Genomic DNA, 20008 nt, shown 5'->3' with positions numbered 1-20008 from the left:
GTTTCAGTGGCAAAATCTGGAGCATAAAGCATCTTGTTCATTTCATGGTTTCTCAGATTTTAATTTGAATGACAATATTTAAAGAAGTTACAATAATATCACCAAGAATGTTTTATTTCTGTGTAGTCAAATATATTTTTAATACATTTTTTCATCATTCAACTGATCAAATTCTTTATGACTAAATAAAAAATATTTTAGACAATGAATTTACATAAAAAAAAAAAAAAAAAAAAGGTGTACAATTGGCCACTGTTTACCTAATTGTATTAGGTAATGCAAGATTACCTAATAAATTTCAACTTATAATAATTAAGTTAAAATTAACTCTATTGTATATACAGAGTAATAAATTCTAATTTTTTTGGTTCCATTAATGTTTCACAATAATATAGACTATTTCTTTTACAATAAATCAATAAATAGCACTGCAGTCATGAATAATTATTTGCATAGCAGCTGTATTCATGATTATCTCTGATAATTAATGAAATGCTTAAAAAAAATAAGACTTATTATCCCCAACAAATTTTAAAATGCACATATGATAACAAAAGTGTATGAGGTGGGGGAAAAAAAATTTTTAATTTCTGAATACACATTTCTTCATATAAGTCACAAGGATTTTAATTTCCAAATACATCTACTCCAAATATGTATTTAATCTTATAAAACATCAGCATATATCCACCCAATGGAAAACTTTTTTAGTATTATAAAATAGATATTTCTGCAGTCTGTAATTGCATTTTTTAAAGAAATAATCTCATATATAAGATAGCTTGAGAGATACTAAGATAGCGAAGACTGTACAGATGAATTACCACCACTCCACCACCACGACTGGTTTACAAATCTAACTTGCTGCAGTTCACGAGGAGTAAAATGAAGTACAGTGGCAATAGCATTGAGCATATGATAACGACCACTGGCATCTTTACAAAGCATGTACCTCAGCACAACATTTTTTAGATATTCCATATTTATTCCTTCACATGACTGACTGCTTTCAAGCCTCCTAATTTTTGATTCTAAAGTGTCTATTTCTTCAGTATATTTTTCTTCCTTTGTTAATGCCACCTGTTGAAGCTCACGCAATGCAGATTCTGCTTGGTGACGAGCACGCCGCAAATTGGATATATCTACATCTTTCCTTGCTAATTCCTGGACATAATGTAAGAGTTGCGTCTCTCCTCTATATATATATGTAGAATGGGCTAACATATCTGTGAGAGTATCTCCTTCTGAAGGAAATACATTGTCAGGATTTTTCCTTTGGTAGTGAGCAACTTCATTTTCGTGTATGAGTAGTTTCTCGCCCGTAACATCCTTGGGGAAAAGCAAGAAAGCAAGTGATTATTAAAATATTAGCAAAAAATTTACTGAAATTACATATGCATAAATTAATAATTTCAATGAATTTCTAATTATCTCAACTCATGTCATACTTTCATACTGCTTTCAAGCACAGCAAAAAATTGCCAAATATGGCTAAGTTATAATAAAGAATCTAGTTGGTGGTTGGATGGTTGGTAAGAGAATAAAAGCTATCTGGCTGAAGAAAAGTTTCATTCATCTGTCATGCAGTTATTGTTTAATGATACATCATTTGTGACAGCAAGTGTGCAAAGCACAAGGTTATTGAGCTGAATGTGTTTTCAAGAATATTTGCTGATGCTATTGAGGCAGCATTAGGTGGGTCGGCAAACTGCTAGCTTGGGGAGATTCACAGACTAATAGATTAACGGTAACCACAGGTAGAGATGAAAGTGATTCTTGCACTTCTTCTATTGGAATGAGCAGAGCCTACAAAGTGAGGTACTGGGGATTTCAAGAGCTGTTGGGAGTCATCATGGAACAAGGAAATACATAGGTTGTGTTAGGGTAACTAAGAGTAAGAATAGGTGTATGTATACTTGAATGTAAACTAATACTAGTATAGTAAATAAATTTGATTAATTTGAAGTTCTGGTCAAGGCATCAAAAGCGAATATTGTTGGAATATCAGAGACGTGGTACCACATGGATATAAGCAGCGCAGAATTGGAATTTGGGGAGTACAATGTGTACAGAAAAGATAGACAGGACAGGAATGGAGGAGGGGTTATGCTATTAGTTAAGAAACACATAAAATCTAAGGAAATGCATCCAATTGACATTGGTGGACAATGCAATGTTGAGTCGATGTGGTGTGACATAAGCAGGGGAAATGGAAAATGAAAGTCTGTGTGTGTTATAGGCCTAATGAATCTGATGAGTATAATGAACAGCTGTACAGAGAAATAGAGTGGGCCAGTAAATCAGATTGTCTTATAATGGGGGATTTTAATTTCCCAGATATTGACTGGAACATGTGGGTTGATCACTCACACACACTAGCAAGACTTTTGTTGATTTATTGGATGACTGTTTTCTACAGCAACATGTTCGAGAGGCAACCAGATAGGAGTAATACTCTTGATCTGATTATCAGCAGTGATTATTCATGTATTAAGAATCTGCAGATAAAGGAACCACCAGGTGGCAGTGATCACAGTGTATTGATGTGGGATTTACTTACCGTATTTCCCCATGTATAAGACACACCCTTTTTCGAAAAATTTGGTGTCTAAAAACTGGGTGCGTCTTATACAGTGGTTGTAGATTTTTTTACTTGCATTTCTTGCTTTTTCGCGCTTGTTGTCTTTGTGCTCATTGTTTCGTACTTGTTACCGGTATATTAGGTTACATTTTGCCACATTCTGCCCAGAAATAGCTCAGAAAAGATTTTCGCACAGTGCTGAATTCAAGTTAAAAGTGATCCAGTTTGCAAAAGTGAATGGAAATCGTGCTGCTGAACGTAAGTTTGGTCCTCCTCCAACTGAGAAAACAATCGTAGACTGGCCTAGGGAAGAAGAAACCCTACTGAAAACGCCATGGCAGAAGAAGGCCATGAGAGGCAAGTCAGAAAAATGGCCTGATTTAGAGAGGGAATTGAAGATATGGATTGAAGAGGAAGGTGCAATTGGAATTCCTGTGTCCACAAAGATGGTTCAGCATGAGGCAAGAAGAATTGCTGATGAAAAATAAGTTACTGATTTCAAGGAGGACACAATTGGTGCTTCAGGTTCATGAAACGGAATGGATTAAGCATGCGTACACACACCAGACTTGCCCAAAAGATGCCTGAAAGCTATGAGCAGAAGGTCCTTCAATTTCATCGTTTTCTCAATCAATGTTGGAAGACACATCAGTTTGAGTTGGGACAGATTGCAAATATGGACAAAGTCCCCCTTCAATTTGATGTCCCAAGTAACAGAACTGTTGATACGAAGGGGGTGAAAACTGTAACTGTGAAGACAAGTGGACATGAAAAGAGCCATTATACAGTTGTTCTAGCTTGTTGTGCCGACAGAACCAAGCTGCCTCCTATGCTGATTTTCAAACGCAAAACAATGCCAAAAGAAGACTTCCTCGAGGAGTGACTGTCCACGTTCATGACGAGGGTTAGATGGATCAGGATGGGATGAAGATCTGGTTTGGGAAAGTTTGGAGGAGACCAGGTGGGCTCTTACACAAACTTGCCCTATTGGTGCTTGATCAGTTCAGGGCACACATAACAAAAAACACAAAGAATATTTCTGCAGAGCAAAAAACAAAACTTTCCGTCATACCTGGAGGCTTGACATCCCAGTTCCAACCACTTGATGTCAGCATTAACAAACCCTTCAAAGCTGCCATGAGAGACGAATGGAACCAACGGATGAAGTCTTCTGGGGACAATTTTACACCAGCAGGAAGAGTGAAGAAATCAACTATAGGAGAAGTTTGTTGTTGTTGTTGTTGTTTTGGTTTTTAGGAGCATTAGCAACTAAGGCCATATTGCTCCGGGATATGCGGTGGTCATTCCCCGACCTTTCCACATCCTCCGTATTTGGTGGTGACGGGCTCGAACCGCGGTCTAATCAAGAAGCGTGTGCTACGCACTGCTGCTCCTTCCCACCTGGCTACGGAGGTGCCAGGAGAAGTTTGTACCTGGGTAGAAAGATCCTGGGATAATATCAAGATTGAGATCGTTGTCAAGTCATTTAAGAAGTGTGGCATTTCAAATGCCATAGATGGAACTGAGGACAAGGCAATATATGAAGACAGTGATTCACCATCAGACACAGATGAAGACAAGCTAATGGATGGGAGTTTTGACAGTGATGAGGAGTTGTATGAATTTTATGATGAATAAAACTTGAGTTCAATAACTTTATGTAATACATTTTTTTTTCAAATTTCGGGCCCCAAAATTAAGGTGCATCTTATACATGGGGAAATACGGTAAATATGTGACTACCATCGGGGGTAAGGGGAAGGATTTTTGCTTTCATAAAGGTGACTACAGTGGTCACAGAGTTTTTAAATTCTATACAGTGGGATTAACTGATGATGTTACTAACGGTGGATTCTAAATAGATAGCTCTGTTAATTATTGGTGGGATATATTGAAAGGGGTTAGCCCTAGAAAAAGTTCCTTTCAATGTATCTATATATCAATAATTAGCTACAATCATTATTGTATTATATAATTATATATTATTACTAATTATATGTTTATTTCCAGAGTATGGCATTGTAGACCTACACAGGCTATCTTAGTCTTTTTAAGTTATTGGCCTTATGGCCTGCACAATACTGTACTATACTATACTGTAATGTTTATATACATATTTAGTATCTATATAGTACATATTATACTTTTAGTATAAAAACTAAATTACAGACTGATGTAATGTTCAATCTAATATTGATGGCATTACTCTGATCTGATATAACTTTTACATTTATCCCAATTTTTATATACAAACACACACATTATATATACGAGGGGGTTTGGATAAGTTTCCGGCCACAGAAAGAAAACATGGCACCAGTGGCAAATGAATGTCATTTTATTCAACATAGTTCCCTTCCAGGTTGATATACTTGACACAACGTATCTGCAACAATTCTATTCCATGGTAATAGAAGTCTTTGTATGCAAACCACCCCTCTACTGCTGATATAACATCTCTTGTGCCCTAAATGTTATCTGTTTCCCAACCTCAAAATGCACCTTTGAGGTGCATTTTGAGGTTGGGGAACAGATAATAGTCCGAGGTGGCAAGGTCTGGTGAAAAAGGGGGATGTTCAATGATTTCATACTGCAAGTCATGAATTTTCTCCATTGCAATTCTGGCCTTGCAACAGGGGGCATTGTCTTGGAGGAAAAGGATGCGTTTTGATACACAATTCTTCATGCACAATATAATGCACCTGCTCCAAACTGATGCCTAGGGTGTCTCTGCTACATGTTGCAGACCCGTCCCTCCTGTCTGCATGGATCAGGTCATGGACACTATCGACAATTTCCACAGTCACTGCAGTACTGGGTCTTCCCGGTCTTTCCCCATCTTCTGTGCTTGCTCTCCCTCCCGCTCCTGAAATCTGCCACCTACAATTTCACTGTACTGTATGAAGGGCACTCCTTAGCCATTGTTTGTTTCAATTCGTCATAAATTTCTTTGGCTCCCATTTTCTTGGAGAAGAGGTACTTGATGACAGCTCTCTTCTCAACTTTGGAAAAACTCACGCTTTGCATCGCCATGGTCACTTCAGACCTGTAAAAAAAAATTACTACTATCAAGAAATTAATGAAATTTTGCACAACATGTTAAGAGACATTGGGTAACAACATACTAAAAGGATTTTCATCTATTCAAATTTTTTCCTTGTCAGGCTGGAAACTTATCAAAACCCCCTCGTACATTAGCATTTAGCATTAGCATTAGTAGAGGCATTTGATGCAAGAAAGCAAGCTTATGCAGCATCAGCCCAAAAAAAAAAATAAAGTAAAATAAATGAATAAAAAATAACCACTTCCACTTCACCCCTCTGTTCGTTCGAAATATCTGTCCAGCTGAGCCTTAAACTTATTTAGGCTATCAACTTCCACGACAAGGGATGGAAGTCTATTCCACAAACCAACTGCCCGCTGGCTAAAGGCAAATTTCCGCACATCTATCCAACATCCGTCCTTCCTCAATTTGAATTTATGCCCTCTCAGGTGATTATTCTGAGCAAGAGGAAGAATCCCATCGGCATTGAGCATGCTCAAGCCATTCAAAGCCTTATACACCTCTATCAGATCACCTCGCCGATGCCTAGTCTCCAGACTCTGTAATTTGCAAAACTTAAGCCTTTCTTCATAAGAGTAACTCTTTGTTCCATTCACTAATCTTGTTTCCCTTCTCTGTACGTGTTCCAGCAGCTCTACATCCTTCTTGAAATGAGGCCTCCAGACCTGTATACAGTACTCAAGGTGTGGCCTGACCAATTCCTTATACAAGGGAATAATCACATCCCTATCCCTGCTAGAAAAATTCCTGTATATCATTGACAAGACACCATGAGCTACTCTTGCAGCTCGTCTGCACTGCTCAGAGAACTTCATATCTGCCTGCACAATTACCCCCAGGTCCTTTTCATTCTCTACCACTGTCAGCGTAGTACCACAGAATTGATACGTTGCTCTGGGGTTGCTGTTTCCCATGTGTAGTACTTTACATTTGTCAATGTTAAACTCCATTTGCCACCACTCAGCCCATCTGCTCAACCTTTCCAGATCCTGTTGCAGCAGCATAGCATCAGTAGTGTCCTTAACAACCCTGCCAACCTTTGTATCGTCTACAAACTTGGACATTAAGCTTGATATACCATCATCAATATCATTTATAAATACAGAAAACAATAAAGGACCCAATACTGAACCCTGAGGGACTCCACTAATAACATTAGTCCATGATGAGTAGTGTCCATTAATTACCACTCTCTGTCTTCTCTCCCTCAACCATCCCTTTATCCATAGCAGCAATTTGCCTCCAATGCCAGACTGCTCCAATTTGTGCAGCAGTCTTCCATGTGCAACAGTATCAAAAGCCTTTCTAAGATCCAAGTATATAATATCAAAGTTATTCCCTGCATCCAGTTCTTTTGTGACTACATCATAGTATCGAATCAAATTGGTCAGGCAAGACTTCCCCTTAACAAAACCATGCTGTGTCCGAGCTATAACTGAAGTCTTGTCTAGATGATCCTGTAGTGCTTCTTTAACCAGTGCCTCCCTTAATTTTCCAGGAACAGAAGTTAAACTCACAGGTCTATAATTACTTGTGTCAGCCTTTGATCCTCCCTCGTGAATTGGGGTCATATTTGCACATCTCCAGTCCATGGGTACCTCCCCTGAGTCCAAGGAAGCTCTCATAATTATGGCTAACGGTTTGCTTACTTCCTTTGCTGCCTCCTTTAATACATATTTGTATAACTGGATAGATCCCATCCACCCCAGGTGCCTTTCTTGTGTTTATCTTCAAAAATTTCTCCTCCACTTTACTCTCAGTTATTACAAGATTCTTTAGCTTACTGCTAGAGTTGAATACACCTCTGGCATTCCCCTCGCTGAATAACTCTTCATGTGTGAATGTCGATGCAAAATATTCATTTAGTTTGTTAGCTACCTGAGCAGGGTCATCAACAGTTGACCCATCGATATCAAGTGGACCAATCTGATTCATCCCCTTCCTTCTAGAGTTTACATAAGTAAACTCTTTGCTGTTTTTCTTCACATCCCTTGCCAAGGATCTCTCGTAATCTGCCTTCGCCTGCCTAACCTCCTTTGTAACTTGGTTACAGATCAACTTGTATCTATCATAGGCTTCTGTGTCATGTGTTAATTTGTATGTATCCCATGCATTTTTCTTCTCTGCCATATGCCTCATTAGTTCATCTGACATCCATTTAGGCCTAAACCTTGAACAATATTTCTTAGTTGGTATGTAAAGCCTAGTAGCTTCCAAGATAAGTTCTTTGAATGCTTCCCATTTTGAATTTGCTGTTGGTAACATCATCAATTGATCCCACTGTATAGAATTTAAATACTGTCTCAGTCAATCGTAGTCGCCTTTACGAAAGCAATACCCCTTCCCTTTACCCCTAATGGTAGTTACCTCTTTGAGTAACTCCCACTTCAAAACACTGTGATCACTGCCACTTAGTGGTTCATTTATCTGCAGATTCTTAATGCATGAAGAATCACTACTGATAATAAAATCAAGATTATTACTCCCTCTAGTTGCCTCCCGAACATGCTGATGTAGAAAACAATCATCCAATAAATCCACAAAAGCCTTGCTAGTGTGTGAGTGACCAGCCCCCAAATTCCAGTCAATATCTGGGAAATTAAAATCCCCCATTATAAGACTCTGTGATTTACTGGCCCACTCTATTTCTCTGTATAGTTTCTTATTATACTCATCAGTCATTAGGCCTATAGCACACTCCTACTCTCAATTTTGATCTCCCAATGCTTATGTCACACCAAACTGACTCGACACTGCACTGTCCAGCAATGTCGACTGGCTTCACTTCCTTGGATTTTACGTGTTTCTTAACTAATAGCATAACCCCTCCTCCCTTCCTATCCTGTCTATCCTTTCTGTAGACATTGTACTCCCCAAATTCCAGTTCTGCATTCCTTATATTTGTGTGACACCACGTCTCTGAAATCCCAACAATATCTGCCTTTGATGTTTTGCGTAATACCTCAAATTCATCAAATTTATTTACTAAACTCCTAGCATTGGTGTACATGCAAGTATACATGCACCTGCTCTTCCTCTCAGCCACCCTAACACAACCCATGTGTTCACTTGTACCCCCATGATTCCCAGCAGTCTCTGAAATATCCTGCATCTTATTTTCCAGGCTGCTGCTCATTCTAATAGAAGGAGTGCAAGAATCACTTTCTCCTCTGCCAGTGGCTACTGTTAATCTATTAGTCCTTGTATCCCCCCAATCTAGCAGTTTTCCGACCCACCTAATACTGCCTCGATAGCATCAGCAAACATTCTTGCACCCTTTCTATTTAAGTGTATCCCATCCCTGTAGAAGCAGTCTCTCCTGTTAACAAGTACAGACCAGGCTGAAAAAAATTCTACCCCTTGAGCCCTGCACAATCTTTCCAGGGCCAAATATATATATTATATATACATAGACTTTAAATAATCCTGTGAAATTTTCTTAGTACTTGTAGCTGATTGATTGATTTTGATTTTTCTGGCACAAAAACAACTGTGGTTATACTGCCCCAGTACTTATGGCAACATATGTGCTGGTGTTTGGAGATCATTGGGGTTGGGAGATCATTCATTCTGCATTAGGAGGCATTCTACTATGCCAGGAGTGGAGCCAAAGTATGGGAAGTTTTAAATCATTCTGCTAGGGAAACGAGCTACATTATTGAAGATTCACTGTTCAACACCTCTATGGATTTCAGTGATAAACAGTTTTAGTTCTTTTTATGGACAGTTGGCAAATTTGTAAAAGTTTTATTAATATATGAGATTGCCTAATTTTATACCAAAGCAAAGATTTTAATATTTGGATAATTTGGTGTATAAGTCACAGAAGTGGTGAATATCATTATTCATGACACCTCTCCATGCTTGCTATAGTATTCTCTAAGTTGGGCAACAGTTTGAGATGGCTGAGGTGTGGAAACAGGTGTCCAATCATGTTCAAGACATATACTCTTTTGGAGACAGTTTAGGTGACCTCGCAAGACTGTGAGACATAAATATTGTGAAGACGGTCCGGGTATTTGTGCAATATGTAGGTAAACACCATTTTGTTGAAACGAGGAATCTGGGGTGAAGTGAATGAATGGCAGAAACACAGTTCTTAGGGTAGTATCAACAAAACATTTGACTATAAAAACGTCTTAAAACTACTCAAACTACCAATATGATCCACATGAACAACAACACTAGCAGAAGTACAAATTGTTGCTCTCTAATGCAGAATGAATACCCCCACAATGTGGCACTGCAAATGTTAGTGTTGATGGTATGGCAAACAGGCATACATAGCAATGGACACTGAGAATACAGTTCAGTTTCTCTGTCTTCTGTTAATGGTTTTCATTGCTACAGATGATGCCAGATCTGGTGTCACTATGCTGTAATCTGGTGGAAAGTCATGGATCCACGTCCTGCAGTCAACTGACAGTTCCATCAATTGTCCATATTGATATTCAACTAGTGGCTTCAGAACCTGGGTGACAGCTATTCTCCTGTAATTTGTTGCCAAAACCTTTCTACATTTCTTGCTGCAATATGATCCACATGAACAATAAACTGTCACTGAACGTCTAGCTTCAGATAACTTAAAAATCCATTCCTCCCCCACAAATTTTCTCCTGTGTTGATATTTCTGAATACACACTAAATACATTATAAGCCTGACATTGCATTATACTCTAAATACATTATAAGCCTGACATTGCATTATACTCTAAATACATTATAAATCTTATATTACAGAAATATCAGAAACATGGCACCACTCTGATATAGGGAGTGTGGAAATTGAATACAGTAAGTACAATGCATGCAGAAAGGAGGGACAGAGTAGTCATGCTACTGGTTAATCTGTTCAGTTTTAAGTATGTAAATTTGTTTTCCAAGGTTGCTTAACATACAATTGAAATAAAGCATCCATTAAACGTACAAACTGTTTTGAAATCTTACAGTATACACTGCAATCTCTTATTAGTGTTTTTAAACTAATAGTAGACACAGTTTTAGTAGATGGCATCATGAAAATAATGAAATTTCCTCCTCGGAAAATTAAAGGAGATCCCACCTATTGTTGTCAGTTTAAAAAAGTTGAAATTCTCTGGAATACAAATGATGAAATTGAATTAAATGATAAATACATACAGAAGGTATTACTGCAGTAAAAAATAATAAAAAAATTGATTTCTTTTTTACAAACTCTGATTTTTTAAGAATATTTTTTCAAATTAAAAAAAAAATCTTTTTGATTTTTGGTAATGATCTTATTCTAATGTTGAGCAATCAGGTCAAAATAGAAAAAAAAATAATAATATTTAAAAGAGCTTAGGTACAAAGTTTTCATTTTTAAAATGGCACAATATAATAGCGTAGCTTAATTTAATTTATTATGGTACTATATTGTGTCAGTTATAAATGGTACTTTAAGAGATCTACAATTTTCGAATTTTTAAAATGGTTAAAAAATTCCACAAAAAAAAAAAAAAAAAAAATTCATTCCACAGGCACATGCAGAGGAAACCATGTATATTGAGCAAACTTACTAATGATAGGGTTAAGAAGCACAATTCTGAAACAGTACAGCCAGTAGGAACAGTTTGTTAGTGTAATACTGAGTTAGTTTGCTGTGACATAAAAAGTGGGAACATAAAAATAAGAGCAGAGTATCAGAAGCCAAATAACTGTAATGAGTATAATGAACAGCTATACAAACAAAGTGGGTAAGCTCATCAGAACACCTTATCTTGGGAGATTTTAATTTTCCACCACTCAGTAGCAGAACATTCCTAGATCTGCTGGATGACTGCTTTCCATATCAACATGTCAGAGAGGTAAAGACAAAAAATATTCTTGATTTGATTATCTAAGATCCATCAACTATTAAGAATCTTCAAGTAAACAAACCACTAGGAGACTGTGACCACAGTGTATTGATATGGGATTTATTCAAAGAAATAACTACAGTCAAGAGTAAAGAGAGGGGATTTTATTTTCACAAAAGTGACTACAATGATCTTAGTACTTAAATTATTTTCAGTGGATCAACTGATGTTTTTTAATAAATGCAAATGCCAAATGAGAAGTGTTAAGAAAGTAATTCTACAGGTTACTAAGCTTTTTATATCACAAAGATTGGTCAAGGTTTTACCCAAAATGTCAGATTAACTGATGAACTTAGTGGCAGAGAAGAAACAGGCATGCAATGATTATTAATTGTGAAAAAACACTATATCCTATAGTAAATATAAATTAGGCTATAGTGATGTTAGTCAGAGGCGTAGGCATAACAAGCAATTTATGAGAACTCTATGGCTACGAGTGCAAATAAAAGTAGTAAAATAGCATAGAATTCTTTGAATATGTACACATAATAGGAAAGGTATGAACCAGGTTGGCCCACTAGATATGAATGTCATAACTACTGATGATTCCATTCAGATTGTTGACAAAATGAATAAGCACTTTGCATCTACACTCACACACAAAGAGGTTTTTAGAGATAGTGGACACCAGAAGTCTATATATTACTGATTTGAAGTGAAGTGATTTTATGATAATTGAGAGGAAGCTAAAAAAGGAATTGCTGTAGGTAAAAGTAAGCAAGAAACCTTGGGGATAACAGAATTTATCCACTTATATTAACTGTTTCATGAGTATGCAAGTTATTATATGCATGTTATTTCGTGAGTATGCATGTTATAATGTTTTTTCATGTAAGGCAGGGGTTGGAAACCTTTTTTGTGTGAAGAGCCGCACCTCAGCTAAAGATGGGGAGGGGAGTTTTTTAAGAAATGGAATAGAGTGGGAAGGTGTTTTATTAAAAAATATATATATATATTTTGAAATATTATTTATTAACACTGAAAAAACATAACAAACATCCAATTAGGTACGAATTGGATGTTTGTTATGTTTTGAGCAAGTCTCTCAACATCAGGCAAGTAGGCCACAATTTTCATCTTCAAACGTGCTGAGAGACTCGTATTGCAAACGGTTTCTTGATTTATTTTTAATATAGTTCAAAAATATTTGCTCGCAGAAATACATCGAACTAAAAACTGAGAGAAGTCCAAATGCAAATATTTTAAAATTTATATAATTGTCCAGTAAGCTACTCCACGAATCGAACACAATTTGGTCTTGCCTTTTCAAATCATCTATTGCGGTCCATTCGTGTAGAATGGACAGCAATAATTGCAAGGACAGCCTTTTGCCTTTCCAAATTCTCAATTTCAGTTTTAAGGCATTTTAGTCTTGCACTCCACATGACCTTGATTTTTAAGTCCTCTAATTCCATTTCAAATTATGCTTCATGTGGGCTAAGAGTTAAAGAGCCGCAAGTTGCCAACCCGACATAAGGGATCAAAGGGGTAGGGACATATGTTTATGTATATTTCAAAGTTTCTTTTAATACAATATCGATAAATTATCTGATTATATACAGATATTCTTGAAATTTTATTGAAATGGGCTGCGATCTATCATCTGATGTAACAGCAGTAAACAGCTGCTGTAACAAGTAACAGCAGCTGTTTTTATATTAACAACAATTATGAAAATCAGCACAGGTGAGCATATCCATCCAACAAGATTCAAAATGATGTGCACTTAAACGTTTAACCAATAATAAGTTTTTTTTTTAATTTTTTAAAAATATTTCTTATGAATCCTTCAATTAAAAAAAAAAAAAATGTATATGAAATTTAGATTTAGATTTATTTTTGAATACCCCTGTGCTAATGTTCAGCTACAGAGTGAAAACAGGAAAAAGTTATTATTTAAAAGTATTTTTGTATATAGTTTATCAATTTTTAAAACTTGCAAATTTCTCAAAAAAAAAACTCACTCCAGATTATGTGCATATTGTCTAGATACAGAAAAAGAGGTAAACAAACCTTTAACTATAATACTGAGAGCATCCATGGATTCAGGGGAAAGTTCCTATAGATTAGAGATGTATAAATGTCTTCTATTTGCAAGAGTGATTGAAATTATGAAGTGAGTAATTACAGAACTGTAAATTTAACTACCATGCTAGGGAAAATAAATCTATGCTTCATAACTCCAAGTAAGCTTGAACAGGTAAAGAAGTAATCAAAGTTCACAAATAATTAAAAGAAGTAATCCATATTCATCAAAAATTAAAAGTAATCCATGTTCACCAATAGTTCAAGAAGTAATACATGTTCACCAATATTTCAAGAAGTAAACTAAGTTCACCTCACTTTATACAACTGTTGCATAAACAGAGGCAAATTTGGCATTAGGGGAAACTACTAATATGGATAAAGGGATTCTTAAGTTATGTATTAGTACTGGTAAATGATGCAAGGCTTATACAGAATCAGCTAAAAAAAAAAAAAAAACCCTTCATTTGTCCATCCACTCTAACAATTTGTCTAATTTTTCCTTAAATTTATTTATACTATCCATTTCCAACAACACCAGATGAAAGTTTGTTCCAGCAATCAATCACACTCTGGCTAAAAGAAAATTTTTGCACATCTATCCTGCAACCATCTTTTTTTCAATTTAAGTTTGTCCCCTCACATGTGTTGTTTGAGAAAGAATAAGGATGCCATCAACATTTAGTTTACACAATCCATTTAAATCCATAAACACTTCAATCAGGTTTCCTTGAAGGTGCCTAGTTTCCAAACACTGCCAATTTGCAAACTGAAGCCTTTCACGGTACAAATAACCTTTTGTGTCTTTGACTAATCTTGTTTCTCTGCCCTTGTTCCAACAGATCCACATTCTTCCTAAAATTAGGATTTTGGAACTGTATGCAATACCCAAGATGTGCCCATATATATCATTTGCTTTATACAATAGGATAATCACCTCCTTGTCCATGCTGGCAAAATTACTGTATATCATTGACAGAATCCTATGAGCTGTCCTTGCAACCCATCTGCATTTCTCAAATCATGCCTGACTGCACAATTACCCCTAGGTTTTTTCATTCTCCACTACCCTGAGTGTGGTATACCACACAGCATTTTATTCAGGGATTACTGCTACCCATATACAGTACCTTGAATATGTCAATGTTAAACTTCAATTGCTACTTCTCAACCCATCTGCCTAATTTTTATAGATCTTGCTGCAGTAGCATACCTTGATTACTCTCATTAACTACCATGCTAACCTTTGTATCATCTGCAAACTCAGGCATTAAGCCCATCAGTATCATTAATAAATATAGAAAACAACACTGGGTACAGCACTGAAACCCTGGTGAAATCCACTAACAACAGTAGTCCAAAAAAAAAGCTATGCCCACTGATAAATACTCTGTTTTCTTCCACTCAACCATTCCTTTGTACATAGTGACCCCAATGCCCCAACACTCCAATTTGTATATGGCAGTCTTTCATGTGGAAGTGTCAAAAGCTTTATTGAAATCTAAGTTTATGATGTCAAAATTATTTTTTTGCATCCAGCTCCTTTGTTCTTGTTGTCATAGTAGCTAATTAGATTGATCAGACAAGCTCTCTCCTTAAAAATCCACGCTGTGATTTCCATATATCTGCATTTCATGTATACTATAATGAGAGATGTGGTCTATGAATTTGATTGCAGATTTAGGAAACGTTACATAATGCTCTTAAAGCTTCAAACTTGGATTGATGAGCACATCTAACACAGAAAAGGTGGACACATCATCCAAAGTGATGTCACATATCACATCACCTCACCTCTGGATATGCACTGTTTTCATCTCCAACCACAGTGCTGAATATAGCAAACTGGCAAAAGAGAAGGAACTTTCACAGATGAAGGAACCATGGTGGTCTGAAATGTTTGGATTACTGGAAAATACAGTTAATTGATGTATTTTGATGTTCATACAATTAACATAAAAATGTTTCATTATCATATTAGTTCTTCCTGCATTTCTTACAGCCCTTTAATTCTCTTGTTCTGAATAAATTTTTATCATATTTTTAAATTTTTTTAAAATCAATACAGAAAAAAGCCTGAGTTATGCTATACAAGCAAGAAAGAAAATCTGTCAAAAGTTATCAGTCCTTGAATTTTTTTTTTTTAAAAGTGCCTAAAGGGACTTCATTAGCTATTATTTATAACTTTTAATAATATAAATATATTAGCTATGCTAATATATATGGAAGATATATATAAGCTATGCTAATATATATAGAATAATTTTCTCTTTTTGAACGTCAAGTGACTAAAAATAATAAACAATATTATTGAACTTACTTTATCCCATATGTAGGGTGAGATAACATGAGGTGACTTAAGGATTTCAATTTCCTTTTCCTTTTCTTCTAATAATGTCATGGATCTATCCCTTTGTTTTTGTATTTGTTGCTCAAGTTCCAATAATTTTGCTTTATATTCAGTTTCTAGATTTGCTATTTCTTGTTTGTGTAATATTTTCATTTCTTGAGTCACTGATTTTAGTTTCTCCTTTATTTTTGTGTGGTACTCTTCACCAGATTCAATCTGAGATTTGGCTATTTGCAATTTCTCTTTCAGATCTGAAACTTGTTCTTTCAGAAATTGAATCTCATCAACAGCTTCACTGTCCTATCAAATGATAAAGGCTCAAAGTTAATTCTTTTTTTTTGTTTTGAAAAGAATTGTACAAAATTCAAAAAAATACCAGTAACATATCAAGTGATTACAAAGTTTTTTTCCTTGGTTCTACACACACACACGCACACACACGCACACACACACACACACCCTCATGAAATGGCATGCTCCTTAGTAACAGCATTACATGTTCATACCATGTGATATAAAGGAGGTAAGCAGATACATACAGATGCTGTATGAGTGCCATTTAGTGCAAGAATGGACATGACAAAGAGTTATGTGGCTTTGAACATGGCATGGTACTCCACACCGGATGGACTGGTACAAGTATCCTGGAAACTGCAACTGTTGGGGTTTTCAAAATTAGTCCAATAACAAAAATAGTGTGGTTACTGGCCAGTGCAATAACCATGTGCGCAGTGTGAACAAGCTGCTATATAAAAAATAATCACTCCTTTGCTAGATAAAGGATCATCATCATCCTGTTGTATAAAGCACCAGTTAAGCCACATCTGGAATACTGCATACAGTTTTGCATTTGCATTAGTAGTGGCAAATTATGCAAGAAAGCAAGCTTATACAGCATCAGCCAAAAAAAAAAAAAAAAAAAAAAAAAACACACACTTCCATTTCACATATTCATTCCCGCCAATAGTTCGTTCTTGAATTTGTTTAAGCTATCGACTTCCACAACAACAGATGGAATTTTGTTCCAGCAATAAACTACCTGATGGCTAAAGGCAAACTTCCGCACATCTATTTGCAGTGATCCTTCCTCAATTTGAATTTGCATCCCCTCATGTGCGTAGTCTGAGCAAGAGGAAGAATCCCATCAGTATTAGCAATAGTTGAGGCATATGATGCAAGAAAGAAAGGCAAGCTTATACGGCATCAGCCGAAAAAAAAAAAAAAAAAAAAAAATTCCCATTTCACCCATCCGGTGAATCCAAATATTTATCCAGTTTGACCTTAAATTTATTTAAGCTATCAACTTTCACAACAACAGATGGAAGTCTGTTGCAGCAATCAACTACCCGTTGGCTAAAGGCAAACTTCCGCACATCTATTCTACAATTGTCTTTCCTCAATATGAATCTATGCCGCCTCAGGCTCTTAGTCTGAGCAAATCATTCAAGGCCTAATACACCTCAATCAGATCATCTCACAGGAGCCTAGTCTCCAGATGCTGCAAGTTGCAGAACTTAAGCCTTCCTTTGTAAGCACACACCTTTGTTTCTCTCACCAGTCTTGTTGCCCTTCTCCATACTCGTTCTAGCAACTATACATCCTAAAATGAGGCCTCCAGACCTGTATGCAGTACTGAAAGTGTGGCCTGACCATTGCCTTATACAAAGGTATAATCACCTCCTTGTCGCTGCTAGAAAAAATTCCTATATATCATTGATAAAACTCCATGACCCGCTCTGGCAGCCTGTCTGCACTGCTCAGAAAATTTCATATCTGACTGCACAATTACCCACAAGTCTTTTTCATTCTCTACTAGCCTGATTGTAGTACTGCACAATTGGTATGTTACTCTGAGGTTACTGCTACCCATATGCAGTACTTTGCATTTGTCAATGTTAAACTTCAGTTGCCACCTCTCAGTCCACCTGCTAACTTTTCTAGATCCTATTGCAGTAGCATACTGTCTTTAGCGTCATTAACAACCCTGACAACCTTGGAATCATCTGCAAATTGGGACATTAATCCTAATATACCTTCATCGATATCGTTGATAAATAGCATTAGCAGAGGCATTTGATGCAAGAAAGCAAGCTTATGCAGCATCAGCCAAAAAAAAAAAAAAAAAACACTTCCACTTCACCCCTCTGTTTGTTCAAAATACCTGTTCAGCTGAGCCTTAAACTTATTTAGGCTATCAACTTCCACGACAAGGGATGGAAGTCTGTTCCATCAACCAACCACCAGCTGGCTAAAGGCAAATTTCCGCACGTCTATCCTACACATCTGTCTTTCCTCAATTTGAATTTATGCCCTCTCAGGTGATTATTCTGAGCGAGAGGAAGAATCCCATCCGCATTGAGCATGCTCAAACCATTCAAGGCTTTATACACCTCTATCAGATCACCTCGCTTGTGCCTAGTCTCCAGACTCTGTAATTTGCAAAACTTAAGCCTTTCTTCGTAAGAGCACCCCTTTGTTCCATTCACTAATCTTGTTGCCCTTCTCTGTACTCGTTCCAGCAGCTCTACATCCTTCTTGAAATGAGGCCTCCAGACCTGTATACAGTACTCTAGGTGTGGCCTGACCATTGCCTTATACAAGGGAATAATCACCTCCTTATCCCTGCTAGAAAAATTCCTATATATCATTGACAATACACCATGAGCTACTCTTGCAGCCAATCTGCACTGCTCAGAGAACTTCATATCTGCCTGAACAACCACCCCCAGGTCCCTTTCATTCTCTACCACTGTCAGTGTAGTACCACAGAGTTGATACGTTGCTCTGGGGTTGCTGTTTCCCTTGTGTAGTACTTTACATTTGTCAATGTTAAACTTCATTTGCCACCTCTCAGCCCATCTACTCAACCTTTCCAGATCCTGTTGCAGCAGCACAGTGTCAGTAGTGTCCTTGACAACCCTGCCTACCTTTGTATCGTCTGCAAACTTCAACATTAAGCTTGATATACCCTCATCAATATCATTTATGAATACAGAAAACAATAATGGACCCAACACTGAGCCCTGAGGGACTCCACTAATAACATTAGTCCACGACGAGCAGTGTCCATTGATTACCACTCTGTCTTCTCCCCCCTCAGCCACCCCTTTATCCACAGCAGCAATTTGCCTCCAGTGCCACACTGCTCCAATTTGTGCAGCAGTCGTCCATGTGCAACAGTATCAAAAGCCTTTCTAAGATCCAAGTATATAATATCAAAGCTATTCCCTGCATCCAGTTCCTTTGTGACTGCATCATAGTATCCAATCAAATTGGTCAGGCAAATAGAGAAAACAACAATCAGCCCAGCACCTAACTCTGGGGGACTCTACTAATAACATGAGTCCACGTAGAGCAGTGTCCATTTATTACCATTCTATGACGTCTCCCACTCAACCATCCCTTTATCCATAGCAGCAACATGCCCTTAATGTCATACTGCTCCAATTTGTACAGCAATCTTCCATGTGCAACAGTATCAAAAAGCTTTCCTGAAATCCAAGTATATGATATCAAAATTATTTTTGGCATTCAGTTCCTTTGTGATCACATCATAGTATCCAATCAAATTGGTCAAACAAGACATCCCCTTAACAAACCCATGCTGTGCCTGAACTATTACTGCAGTCTTGTCTAGCTGATCCTGTATCACCTCTTTAACTAGTGACTATTAGTTTCCCTGGAACCGAAGTTAAACTAACAGGTATATAATTATTTGTGCCACTCTTTGAACCCCCTTTGTGAATTGGGGACACGTTTGCACATCTCCAGTAAATGGGGACCTTCTTAATCTAAGGATGCTCTCATAATTATGCTAAGGGTTTGCTAACTTCCCTCGCTGCCTCCCTCAACATTACTGGATAGATTCCATCCACCCCAGGTGCCTTTTTTATGTTTAACTTCAACAATTTCTCCTCTACTTTGCTCTCAGTTATTACAAAATCACTTAGCTCCCTTTTAGAGTTTGATAAATATCTGTCATTCCCTTTCTTGAACACCACCTCATGTGTGAATGTAGATACAAAATACTCATTCAGTTTATCACCTTCTTGAGCAGGATCATCAACAGTCGAACCATCTATGTTAAGAGGACCAATCTGATTCATCCGCTG

The 20008-nt window shown here is 36.9% G+C and overlaps 1 protein-coding gene across 3 annotated transcripts in view; it reads right to left on the bottom strand.

Moving 5' to 3' along the window:
• Positions 1–644: 644 nt before the first annotated feature.
• The window catches only part of GCC88 (GRIP and coiled-coil domain containing 88 kDa), a 139835-nt gene continuing 120471 nt past the window's right edge, over positions 645–20008 (bottom strand). The window contains exons 12-14 of one of the 3 annotated variants that reach the window (XM_090376623.1): positions 15867–16196; positions 13535–13580; positions 1180–1329 (exon numbers count right to left, since the gene is read on the bottom strand). In XM_090376623.1, the coding sequence (XP_090232749.1) occupies positions 1292–1329; positions 13535–13580; positions 15867–16196 (414 nt within the window). In that variant the 3' untranslated portion in view covers positions 1180–1291. Of the gene's footprint in view, positions 1330–13534; positions 13581–15866; positions 16197–20008 lie in introns of all 3 variants that reach the window. The other 2 variants (XM_090376621.1, XM_090376622.1) reach the window with 2 other exon arrangements.

The sequence above is a fragment of the Mastigoproctus giganteus genome, chromosome 6, assembly GCF_048544385.1.
Source record: "Mastigoproctus giganteus isolate SK-2022 chromosome 6, ASM4854438v1, whole genome shotgun sequence".
NCBI lineage: Eukaryota > Metazoa > Arthropoda > Arachnida > Uropygi > Thelyphonidae > Mastigoproctus > Mastigoproctus giganteus.
This window is presented reverse-complemented; position numbering and strand designations above follow the sequence as displayed.